Genomic DNA, 12,810 nt, shown 5'->3' with positions numbered 1-12,810 from the left:
GAAAAGACTGAGATCTTGAGACCAAATTGGTGCATTGATTAATTATTGCTTACTCTATAATATAGTAAATATGGTCTAAATATTAAATAGAAACACGTTTTATTTTTGGCTAACGCAATTATATTATTTTATATAATAAATCACTGGTATTTTTTATTATTAAAATCTTATCATATCTTATTAAGCCTAAGTCATGCTATTAATTAACCTTGGTATCAAGGTTTTTCTTTTTAGTTAATATCAATGTATAATTTATTTTAGGGATGATCAATTTTTGTTATTAACCATCCGAACCGTCCGAACCGAATTATACCGCATCGTTTTTCAAAATATTTTATAAAAACCGTGATTAAAAATATTAATCATAAACTGCACCGCATATGCGGTTCAGTTATTTTTTTTGCCAAGAACCGCACCAAACCGCACTGCATAAACCGTTTGCCATAATATTGAGCCTAGGATTATAATAATTTGTAAACACATATTCAAATAAAAAAGTCATCATTCATTATATCATAATTCTCTTCAAAATTATTATTCTTACAAATAAAACTTATATTTTCCTTAATTAGTCTTTTATTAAATTATTAATTTATTTTGCTACAATATTTTGTTTGAAGTTTGAAAGTTAAAAAAAGATAAAAAAGTGTAAATGTCATTTTTGTTATGAATATGTTGTGTTGTTAAATTATTAACTTAGTTTTGAATCTTGATTATTGTTTTATCTATTTTGATCTTTATATGCTTTGAACTATATTTTATATTTGAAGATAATATATTGTTATTGTTTTCAAATAAATTAGAATATATGTTCTAATATTTTTCATTAAAAAAAACCGTAAACCGACCGTCGCAACCAGTGCAAAACCGTAAGGTTAATTTTTCATGTAAAACCGCGGTTAATTTTTCAAAATACTAACGACATATGACAATTCGGTTTGAATTTTTTTAAAAAACCGCAAAACCCACTGTGATCACCCCTAATTTATTTTATTTACCATTTTACATTTTCAAAAAAAACTCTATTATCGTAAATTCACGGGCACATACACAGAACTATCTGAATCTTTTTCTAAATCTTATTGAAGTTCAAACTTCAAATGATCCTTTCCCTCCTCATCTAAAAATTATTATCAAAAAAACGAAAGCATATGAAAATTTACTAATATGATTTTAAATTTTAATATAATCTCCAAACTAGGCACTGCACGTTACATGTGAAATTTTTCATATTTGGAGTTTGGACCCTTTTGATACATTAATTTATATATAGTAAATAAATAACAAATTGTTATATTTTCAAATCATGTGTCTAAACTCAAATGAATACGATAAACAAATATATGAAGAGTAGCTCACGGGTCAATCCTACCCATATTCATAATAAAAAGTAATACTTTTAGCATAAAAAGTAATACTTTTTCATGGATTACCCAAATAAAGATCCGTCTCACAAAATATGACCACCGTCTCACACAAGTTTTTACCATATATGAAAGAAGATCGAATATTGTATCTATCTGACCATTGAAATGATTTGTAATACTTTTGTTTCTATGTTTTTTTTTAACTTTGAAGCCTCTTTAAGCATCCAATGAGATTTGTGCTTAGAAACTTCAATCGCTTAAAAACAATATCAAACTATTATTGAGTAAATATGAGAATTCGAATGTCAAAAAATAAATATGTATCTCAAAAAATTTAAAATTTATGTTTCACATGCATATTTTGATATTGCGGTCGACTGTTCAATTTTGTTTTCCTGGTTGATCTTTCTCACACTCTATACAAATTGGATCCTATAAATCTCATGGTTCTTGTAATATACCACTAATATACCAAATTTAATCTCAAATTATGTGCATATATTTGCTCCTAACTTAGAAGATGTATATATTTTTAGGCAATGTTTGGTTTGGTTGATAAAGTAGGATTGATTAATTTTATCCAGCCCAATCAAACGTTTGGTTCAGTTTTAAATAAACTCACCTTATCCCTCCTAGGTATGATTAGGTTATATTAGGTAGGATAAAATAATACCTCCTCACCCCTAGGATTATTTATCCAACTCTTAATACCTCCTATTTTTCCAATTTTACCCTTCTCTTTTATTTAAACTTACCACTACTTCCAGCCACCGACGCCGCCTCCACGACCGCCGCCGGCCGACCACCGGTCGACCGCCGACCGCGGCCGAGCACCGGCCGAACGGCGACGGACTGCCGACCGCCGGCAGAACACCGGCCGATAGCCGGTTAGCGACGGTTTGTAAAATTCCGTCGCGACGGTTTTTTAATAAACCGTCGCTAAAATTCAAATTAGCGACGGTTTCTAAATAATCCGTCGCTAAATTTCCTCTCCTCCACCGACCTTTTCCGGCCGCCGCCGCCACTGTCGCCGTCGCGAAGGGGAAGGGCAATTTCGTATTCTCATCAAAAAATTCAAAATTATCCTACACTTAAAAATCTTACCAAACATAATATTATTTTACACCATATATTACAATCCTACCACAATCATTTTTTTTATCATTTACGTACTAATCATTAGTTTATCCTATCCTTCCCACCAAACGTGGCCTTATAGTATCAAAAGATATGAATTTTCACCAAATAAGACAATTAAATAAATATAAAGTAATGGATCTGATTGAAAGCCCAAAGTTAGCCCAATATGATGGATGCGAGCCCAATAACATCTCAATTCCTGCCGAAGAGCGAGACTCGGAGCGGCAGAGGAGAAGAAAATGCACGGAAGACCGCGAAAACCCCCAACTCAAGAGGAGCAAGACGCTTCAGCTCTCAAATCCGATAAACTTCGTCATCTCCAATCTCAGATTCTTCACTTTCACCGTAATAAGATGTGTGTAATGTTATGCTGTTTATGGTTTGCGAGGATTCGTTTATTCGTTGTGTTAGATGGATTTTTTTTTACATAAAGTTTCAATTTGCTTGATTTGGGTTTCAGATATACTAAAGAAGGTTTGGAAATCAGTGCCAAGCTATTAGAAGTGAATCCTGAGCACTACACTTCTTGGAATTATCGGAAGCTCGCTGTACAGCATTTCACCGATAAGCAATCGGAGAATCCTGCCGAATTTGAATCGGTTCAGTCGATTTTAGATGGAGAATTGAGAGTCGTAAGTTGCGTGTTATACTAAAATTGATGTAGTTTTGTTGTAAGACACTATGATATATAGTTTTTCAATGCGATCCGATTTTAGTTTGAATCTCAATCTGGTTTTCAGTGAAGTTTTGTTCATATATTATGGGTCATAGAATTGAATACTTTTGATGGAGGCACTTCTTCTTAGAGCCTGAATTATGATTTTTAGGTAGAGACCGCGCTGAGGACGAACTTTAAATCGTACGGGGCGTGGCATCACAGGAAGTGGGTCCTAAGCAAGGGACATTCATCAGTGGATAGGGAAATGCGGCTTCTGGGAAAATTCCAGAAGCTTGACTCCCGAAATTTTCACGCATGGAACTACAGGAGGTGAAGTACTCAGGTGTCTGCACAGGTTCATGATTTGTTGCATTTATTGATGTCGGTCCTTGTGGGCATAATCTTGTAGGTTTGTGACATCATTAAAGAAGATACCGGTTGAAGAGGAGTTGCGGTATACGACAAATATGATTAACGATAATTTTAGCAACTATTCGGCATGGCATAACCGGAGGTGTGCAACCTTGCCACTTTAATTCACAGGGTCCACTATCCTTCAGCCATTTATTTATCTAGGAGCTAGTTTATTCTTTTTGGTTATCTTTCCTGTGCATTCCAGAGCCAAGCAGGTGTTTTATTTGTTGAATGGTACCGTACAATTTGCAGACCTCTTCAATGAATTTTATTTCTAACCATTGTTGAGTTTTCTCTGTTGGAAGATTCTGCCAACCAAGAACAAATGTGTATGCTGTATCTGACCTTTTTTTGTTACCAATTCAATGATTTTAACATTATTTCACCAGCAGTCTGGTTCTTTTTAAACCTCGAGTATGCTTCTTTGTTCTTTCCCAAAAAGGAAATATAGTAATCATATTCATCCGTCACTGGACCTTGTCTTCCATGTCTGATTATAATTTTCCTGCAATTTACAACATTTCTTGTATGAGAGATAATTGAGGAGAGCAAAATTTTTATTTGCTTATGACATTTTATCCACTTTAGATTATTACATCTAAGTGCAAAGCAGCGGTAACAAGTTCTAATCAGCCTAGAGAAAGTGGGTGTAGGGTGATTCTTTGAGACATTGCCATTTGGTTAAAATATTGGCATTCAGCCAAACTTATAATGCTCTAAAGATGATGTTAATATTTCTATGTTATGCTGATTCCACATAAAAGGTAACTTTATATTGCTCCAGAAATTTTTGGTGTAAAATAACTTCATTTAACCACAAATGTATAGTAAGAATTCATTTTTTTATATTCTGATAGTTATTTTATGTTGCATGATTTAATCTTTTGTTTGTTTCATAATCCATCTTTTTTCAGCTTGCTTTTGTCTAATCTACTGGAAAAAGGAGGAAATGGATATTCTGAGAAAGAGAGTGTATTAAGAGAGGAATACGAGTTCGTAGTTCAGGCTCTCTTTACAGACCCTGATGACCAAAGTGGATGGTTTTATCATCTGTGGCTTCTGGAACAAACAGCAATATTGGAGCCGTTACTGCTTTCTTCTTGGCCATCACATGGCTCTAAATTATACATATCAGCTAATGATTACTCGAGTGATCAGAGATCATCTCCAATCTCGCATTTTTTTTCAAAAACTAGAGAGTTCCCTTTCATCCTATGTTTCAGTGAGCCGGTGGATGGTGTAAGCTCTTCTACAGTCAGTATCGAATGTGATTACCTTACTAGTAGTGAACTTACATGGACTCCACTTTCAGCCGATGGATCTGGTTTTGCCCAAGCCTGGTCGACTTATCTAAAATTTCCTGATGCAGCGCCTACTTTAGAAGCTTGTCCTGTAAAGGTTACTGTTGCACACTTTCAGGGTATCATTAACACGAGTGGTACTTGCTGTAGTCAGTCTTCTCATTTATTTTTTACAGTGCATATACCTTCTCATGATCAAAATCAAGCTGAAGAGCAAACAACTGACAGAATTTCATGGATAGAAGAGAATTTTTGTGTGTATGCTGCAGAATCTCATGACGCGGACTTGCTTCACTCACTTTTTAAAGTAGAACTGATTAGGCAGAAACCTAATGATTTTGGATGGAGTATGAAGGTCATAGCGGATGAAATAGACCGTTTCCGGGAATTGTTGTCATTAACAGAGTGGTAAGCTGTATCTAAGCATGAGTCAATCAATTACTTCTTTAACAAATATGTAGTTTTACGTGTTGCTTATTTCTTCTGTTTCCTTGTAGTAAAATTGGGAAGCTTAGCCTTGCAAGACTGCTGATGGCAAATAATTCATTGATGTCAGTCAGTTACTCACATGATAGAATTGATGTTCATTATGAAGAAATTCTTTCACTTTATGATGACCTGATGAAGATTGACCCTTCACATATTTGTTACTATGAGGATGAACGTAGTTTAGTGTTGTTGAAACAGGTTAGTCTCTCCTTTTCAAGGAGAATCATCATCAATCTAGGACCCAAAAACAAAAATTTAGACACTGGACAACCTTGTGAAGTTGGATTAGAATCATTTACTTTTTTCCAATTGAGGAAGATTCTTTGTCTCTGATGTGCTTTGTTATCTTATAGTTGAATTCCAAATCGTTACATTATGCTTTCTCCATGATTTCATATCGAATATTTGGCCTCAACATGAAGTATTGCTTCTTGGAACTTAAGATAATCTAGTAATTATCCTGCAGATGACCTCGAGCATGGGTTCTTTGTTAAAAAACATACGTCGATACCAGGAGTCAACACCATCGAGTCTCACTTTGTATGCCTGTTTAAGACTGAATGGTCTCTCATTATCACGAATTGGGAGTATGGAGCAATTATTGTGGGTTCAAATGTTGGATCTCAGTCACAATAAAATTCAGTCAACTGAAGGTAATTCCCATGTATCCATTTTACATCTTTGGAGCATATATTTTAGATAGATTTATTGTTTTGACAAGCTTTAGTGAGATTTTGTATTTTTTTCAAGTTGATGTGTATGTTTAGTGGACTTATGGTGCAATGGAGGTAACATTTATTAAAGCAAAAAAAGAACTACGGCTTAGCCTTACTCTGCGATTCATCTGGTGGTGAAAAAATCTCGTCTATTTAGATACTTGGGAGTGATAAAATGAGTTTGGCAATGCAATCATAAGCTTGACGTATTCAGATGGATCATCATCTAGGATAAGGGAGCGGTGATGTGGCTGCATAATGAATCAAATTCCAAGATATACATTTCACTCTCGGTTTAATTAACGAAGCAGATTTAATTATCATAGACAAGGAAAGATAAATGTTGTGATTGTTGCATGACATCTACTCCATTTCTTGAACAGGGTTGGAAGCTCTGCAGCTGCTTTCCTGCTTGAACCTGAGTCACAACAAAATTTGCAGTTTTACAGCTCTAGAAACCTTGCGATTGCTAAAGTCGTTGAAAGTATTAGATATTTCATACAACGAGATTGGTGCTCATTCCATTGACACGAGAAGGTATCTGTTTTCTTCGCCTCTAAATCATGCATTAGGAAGCGACTGGTCCGATGACATTGAATCTTTCGAGCACTGGGATGCGTTCTTTATTTTCAAGGGCTTGAGTTTGATACAATTGGAGATTACGGGAAATGCAGTGGTTAATGATCAGTTGAAGGCATTTTTAGTTAAGTTAATGCCGTCACTGAAGTGGCTTAATGGTGAGAATTGCAATTAGGTTCATATATTATACATATACGATCAAAGTATAAAGTAGAATATTTATGTCTTCTACATTTCAATGATAATTTATTAGAGCTGAATTGAATGATAATGCAAGTTAAGCATGTACTTTGATCCTAGCTGTTGTTTCTTTTGATTTATGATATGGTGTTTGGGAATTTTGATGCAAATCCATTTGTTGCACTTTTATTGTTATCGTGAGACGAACCTTTGAGGAGCAGGGATGGATGTCTATCGAAAATGGGATTTGGGTTCCCTTTCTGACAGAAATTTAGAAAATACGAGGGGTGTACGAGTACGACCATCATCTCCATAGAAAATAAATTGATTCGAAATTGTGTATTATACGTACCCGTGTGTAAAAAAATATATATTATGTTTTTTTATTTAATTTGTGCGAGTAATTTTTGTGTTTCTAATACTTTTTTAAAAAAAAAAACATCGGGGACTATGGGTTGTTATGGTTTGATGGGTATATTTTTGAGGAGTAAGTCTTATGTGAGACCGTTTCACGGATCTTAATCTGTGAGACGGGTCAACTCGACTCATATTCATAATAAAAAGTAATACTCTTAGCATAAAAAAGTAATATTTTTTCATAAATGACCCAAATAAGATATCCGTCTTACAAATACGACTCGTGAGATCGTCTCACACAAGTTTTTGTCATTTTTGAGCGAATTTATTTCTTACGCTAAGATTTGTTTTTAAAATCAAAATGCATGTAAAGCAAGGATATATGTTATTTTTTTTATTTTAAACACATGAACCAAATAATTTTGTTTGAATTCTTTTATCTATTATATTATTATTTAAGTTATTATTATTAATACAAGAGAATTGTTATTTGTATTAAAAAAAATTCATTCACACTCTATTTTATATTTTTATAGTTAATATTTGTAATATCTTCAATATATATTATATGAACGTAAATATGTAAATTTTATAATATTATATTATATTAGAAATAAAAATGAACGTAAATATATAGATTCTATATCTATAAATATGATAAAAATGAACGTAAATATCTAGATTCTATATTTAGAAATATGGAAACAATATAATACATATATTTTTTAAATATATTATACAAGATGATTTAAAAATTAATAATTTTAAAAAATTTGAATCACCAAGTTATTTTTTGCATAAGGCGGTTAGTTCGATTATGGGTGTGGGGGCAGTGCCCACACCCCATATGAGTGGTTGAGATTCCACCTCATGGGGAAAAAAAATTAAAAAAAAAATAAAATTGGGCCAGAATTTTTTCTGGCCCTTGGATGTACCACTGCAGGCAATGCCTGCAGGGGTAGGATGAAATAATCCGCATAGGGCAATAACAATGATATGGATTGGAACCGAATGATTATATAGTAAACAAGGGCATTGTTTGGTACATAGGATAAGGGTGAGATTGATAAATAATCCCTATTATCTCATATTTGGTACCTTTTTAAAAAGTCCATGATAATATCATAGGCCCTTGATAAATAAATTTTGAGAAGGATAAAACATCCTTTGTAAGAAGTGTGATAATTTTAATGTAATGATAAAATACATTACAAATGACTTAATTATCCTCAATTTAAATGTATTTAAATTAATGTTAAATATTTATTAAATACATACATATATACAAATATAAAGATACATATATATACACACACAAAATATATATATATATATATATATATATATATATATATATATTTATATATATATATATGTAAGTTTTTGTGATAGAGTTAATTTTGTCATTACAATTCAATATATAAATTTAATCACTCTTGTTAAAATCATACCAAACATTCAACATATTATCTTATAATTATATTTATCCTTGATTTATCCTTATACTATATATCCCTTACTTATCATATCTTATGTACCAAAATGTACCTTAATATAATAATAACAAAGTTAAGGGGCGTTTGGTTCATGGGATTAGATAGGTTTATGATTGTTAAATTCACCTAGTCAAGCGTTTGGTACGATTTTTATTTAACCAACTCAATCCCTCCTATAAATGATTATGTTGTATAAGATGTGATAAAATAATCACTCCTCACTCCCTGGGATTATTTATCCAACTCTTAATCTATCTTATTTTTCTAATTTTATCCTTCTCTTATATCCAAACTCACCGTCACGACCGACCACCGACGGCCGACCTCGTCGCCGGACGACGACCGCCGCCGCCGATCGACAGTCGCCGCCGCCGCCTACTGTCGGCCGATTGCCGGAATACCGCAGCCGCCGCAGTTCGACCGCCGCCTACTGACTGCCGACCACCGACATAGCCGGCTGGCCGACTACTGCCTCCGCCAACCACCACACCGACGCCGCCGCCGGAGTAAAAAAGGAAAAAAAAGGGCAATTTTGTCATTTCATCAAAAAATTCAAAATTATCCCACACTTAAAAATCATATCAAACATAATACAATTTTACATTATATATTACATTTCTATCACAATCATTTCTTTTATCATTTACATACTATTCATTAGTTTATTTTATCCTCCAAACCAAACGTAGCTTATAATATCATATTTAAAAAATAATTATAATATTCACAAATATTGAAAATGGTACATACACCGTAATAAAATAAATATGAACAATAAGTTTACATTATCAAAACATATAATATAATTATAAAAAAATTAATTGCTAAAATTATTTTTTGAGATGCTCGTATGAAATTACTGATATAATCAAGTTTTATAATAATTAGTCAAGTTCAATTAATATCACTGCATCATGAATTAAATTTAAAAATTAGTTACGATATCATTATTTTTAAATTTATTATTATCTCATTACTCATAATCATTGTCGAATGTTTATAGACTTAATAAATCAAAATTAAGTAAAGAAAAACTCAAAACAACGTTCCGCACACCAAGGAAGACGCTGAGGCGGCCCAAAATCATCAATCTTGCTATATGATTCATTTCTCATTATCGAGACCAAATTTTGTACGAGACGATATCACATGTCGTATTTTGTGAGACAAATCTCTTATTTTGATTATCCATGAAAAAATATTATTTTTTATTCTAATAGTATTATTTTTTATTGTGAATATCGGTAAGGTTGACCAGTCTCACAGATAGAGATTCGTGAGACCGTCTCATCAAAAACCTACTCTATTGTTATGTATTCTTACCCAAAACCATTGCTTAAATCCTTAAAAATCCAATGTTACACCACCTGATTAATTGAATGCTGATGAAGTATATTTATGTACCATATTACAATCAATTCTATGGAATAGATTTAATTTTTTTTTAAAGAAATTCACTCTTATGTATAAGGTATTGATAATATGTAACAATTATGAATCGCTAATTGTCCAATTCAGCGTGATTCTAATCTAACGGTGAAGAGCAGCTCAAAAGGGCTTCCAACTACTCGATCCCCAAATCCTCCAACAGCACCACCGTCTCCTTCTTTCTCTCTTTCCTCACGCGCTTATTCCTCAACGAATGCTTCTGCTTCAACGCGATCACCGGCGAGCACCCGGCCGCCAACCCCTGCTCCAGCTCCCAGAGAGAATCCTTCACCTTCTCCGCAGGGAAGTTGAGCACCGCCGCGCCGCCTCTTAACGACAATGCGGCTTGATCGTACGCCAGGGCGGCATCCTCCGCGCTGTCGAAGGTTCCCAGCCAGACTCTCACTCCGTTCCGAGTAGAGTCGCGTATCTCCGCCGCGTACTTCCCCCACGGCCGCCGCCTAACGCCTCGGTAAGCCTTATTATTCTCTTTGCGGTTACCGACTTTATTGTTCGGATTCAACTCCTCTTCTGAGGAGTTGGACTTCGAATCGCCACCTTCTGCTAAAACTGTGTACAGAAGCATGTCTTCGGAATCGTTGAAATTGAAAGGGAGGGAACTGGAAATGGTCGGAGATTCCAATGAGGATGAGGATTGGGAATCCATTGTTTGAGCGATGCGAGCTCTGAACGTGGATTATTTGGAGTAAACATCTAGGGGACATTATATACTGCTACACCGACCCACCCACCCCCCTAGCACGTAGAAGTTAAATGGAGGGAGAGTTCCTTATAATTTGGGGGTATTTTTTGGTTTTGGAAATTAGGTCCCACGATAAGTTGCCATGGAAAGTTCACCCTTAATTTATTTTTTATTATTTTTTATGATATGAGAACCGTAACCTATAATTTTTATGTGGACCAAGTAGATTAATGAGTTAACACAATAGCTTTTGTAGTCCTCATGCTAACACAATAGTTTGCAAGTTTTGTCGGGACGGGGATCCTCGATTTTATCGAGTTCGGGGATTTTTTTAAATCTCCGATGTAGTTCGGGACGGGTATGGGGTTACTATTCTCATCCTCGAACCCGTCTCGAAAATAATATCAATAATTAAATAATAGTATTATTATATAATAATATAATAATATTATTTTTTAAAATATTAATAATAGTAATCTTATTATTAATATTGATATTAATATTAATATTAATATTATCATTAATAATAATAGATAATAATAAGTTTTGATTTGAGAAAATCTCCAAATCTGTCATCGTCTTGCCATATTAATATTTTTGAAATAGAGATGAAGGCGGGGATGGGAAGTTGATCCTCGAAATTTCAGGTTTGGGGATTATTCGAACCCGAAAAGCGAGGATCAAGGCGGGTATGAGGGTGGGGATAGAATTCGGGGACGGGAACAGGGATGGGGATGGCCGCCCCGCCCCGCTCCATTGTCATCCCTAGTTTTGTGTGACAAGTTCGGTTGAGAAAGTGTTAGCAAGAAGAATTGAATTTCTGACTATTGGTCAGACTCTCACATATTCAACCAACTTGAAAATTCTTTGACATTATAAAACAGACATGTCTTCATTAACCTCCATCGATGTGATGCTCATACATACCATGTCACATAATCACTTTCGATAATTAAAAAGAAGTTATTACTAAAATTATTAAAAATTGAAATATATACTACTAAAATTCATTTATGAAAATTAAAAATAACTTTTAATTACATTGGATATGATATCTCTTGAAAATTTGTAATTATCTTTTTATTCAAATATTCGTAAAAATATCCTCACCCAAAAATAAAAAACCAAGACAAATGCTCATTGAGTTCCAACATATATTGATACCCCATGGATGAGCCCATTATCCCTACTGGTGATACCCTCAGTGGATGGGCTCATCCCTAGCCCAAATTGAAAACAGGCCCATCAAGGGCCTAGATATTCTCCTATAAATACCAGGTTTGTGCGTATGATAATGCATTCACTATATTGTTTTCAGCAGCACCGTTAGCTGATATCTCCATATATCCTCAGTCACTGACTTGAGCGTCGGAGGGGCTACGCCAGGACACCCTCTTGGCCCCCTCTTAACGGTCTTTTTCGCGATTTCAGGCTCGGGACAATTTCAAAACCCTACGTCCTTCAAAATCTTAGTAGAGGACCTTGAAGATGGGGGCGACAGGGGCATACCTTGTTAGAAAAATTTATTTGGTTTGTCGATGACGAATGATGTTTGCCGCTGTGCTAGGCGAGAGTGCGGGCTGGGTGTGCGAGGCAGGGGCGCTCGTCTAGGCGAGGGCGTGTCGGGCGAGCTTGAGCACTCGGGCGAGAAACGAGCTGTTAGGGGCGAGCACGAGTGCTTGTAGGGGCGAGCGCGCGACGAGGGTGGAGCCGGTGGTTGGGCGAGCACGAGAGCTGGTACGGGCGAGCACGCGGTGAGGCAAGAGCTGACACGGGCGAGCTGGTAGGGGCGAGCACGAGTGCTTGTAGGGGCGAGCGTGCGACGAGGGTGGAGCTGGTGGTTGGGCGAGCACGAGAACTGGTACGGGCGAGCACGGGGTGAGGCAAGAGCTGGCACGGGCGAGCTGGTAGGGGAGAGCACTAGTGCTTGTAGGGGCGAGCGAGGCGACGAGGGTGGAGCTGGTGGTTGGGCGAGCACGCGG

General features: G+C 35.4%; 2 protein-coding genes across 3 annotated transcripts; one reads left to right on the top strand and one right to left on the bottom strand.

Annotated features, from left to right (window-relative positions):
• Window positions 1-2,682: 2,682 nt before the first annotated feature.
• Window positions 2,683-6,952, top strand: LOC140823292 (geranylgeranyl transferase type-2 subunit alpha 1-like). 2 transcript variants are annotated; one of them, XM_073184560.1, is made up of 8 exons: window positions 2,683-2,862; window positions 2,968-3,139; window positions 3,335-3,495; window positions 3,575-3,679; window positions 4,494-5,288; window positions 5,378-5,567; window positions 5,836-6,022; window positions 6,469-6,952. In XM_073184560.1, the coding sequence occupies exons 1-8, from the start codon at window positions 2,747-2,749 to the stop codon at window positions 6,837-6,839; spliced, it is 2,097 nt and encodes a 698-aa protein (XP_073040661.1). In that variant the 5' UTR covers window positions 2,683-2,746; the 3' UTR covers window positions 6,840-6,952. The 2 variants fall into 2 exon arrangements, with proteins under 2 accessions (XP_073040661.1, XP_073040662.1); XM_073184561.1 differs by lacking the exon at window positions 2,683-2,862 and having other exon boundaries at window positions 2,986-3,139; window positions 3,339-3,495.
• Window positions 6,953-10,077: 3,125 nt separating this feature from the next.
• LOC140824726 (ethylene-response factor C3-like) lies at window positions 10,078-10,949 on the bottom strand. The gene has a single exon (XM_073186270.1). It carries the CDS (start codon window positions 10,790-10,792, stop codon window positions 10,262-10,264), a length of 531 nt encoding a protein of 176 aa, XP_073042371.1. The 5' UTR covers window positions 10,793-10,949; the 3' UTR covers window positions 10,078-10,261.
• Between the last annotated feature and the right edge of the window lie 1,861 nt (window positions 10,950-12,810).

This window comes from Primulina eburnea, chromosome 2 (assembly GCF_022965805.1).
Source record: "Primulina eburnea isolate SZY01 chromosome 2, ASM2296580v1, whole genome shotgun sequence".
Lineage (NCBI taxonomy): Eukaryota > Viridiplantae > Streptophyta > Magnoliopsida > Lamiales > Gesneriaceae > Primulina > Primulina eburnea.
This window is presented reverse-complemented; position numbering and strand designations above follow the sequence as displayed.

Bases quoted from the DNA above. Each gene is read 5' to 3' on its own strand.
- LOC140823292 (XM_073184560.1), top strand. From the start codon at position 2,747: ATGCACGGAAGACCGCGAAAACCCCCAACTCAAGAGGAGCAAGACGCT. The intron at 3,680-4,493 runs GTGTGCAACCTT...ATCTTTTTTCAG, and splicing joins TCGGCATGGCATAACCGGAG to CTTGCTTTTGTCTAATCTAC. The intron at 5,289-5,377 runs GTAAGCTGTATC...GTTTCCTTGTAG, and splicing joins TTGTTGTCATTAACAGAGTG to TAAAATTGGGAAGCTTAGCC.
- LOC140824726 (XM_073186270.1), bottom strand. From the start codon at position 10,792: ATGGATTCCCAATCCTCATCCTCATTGGAATCTCCGACCATTTCCAGT.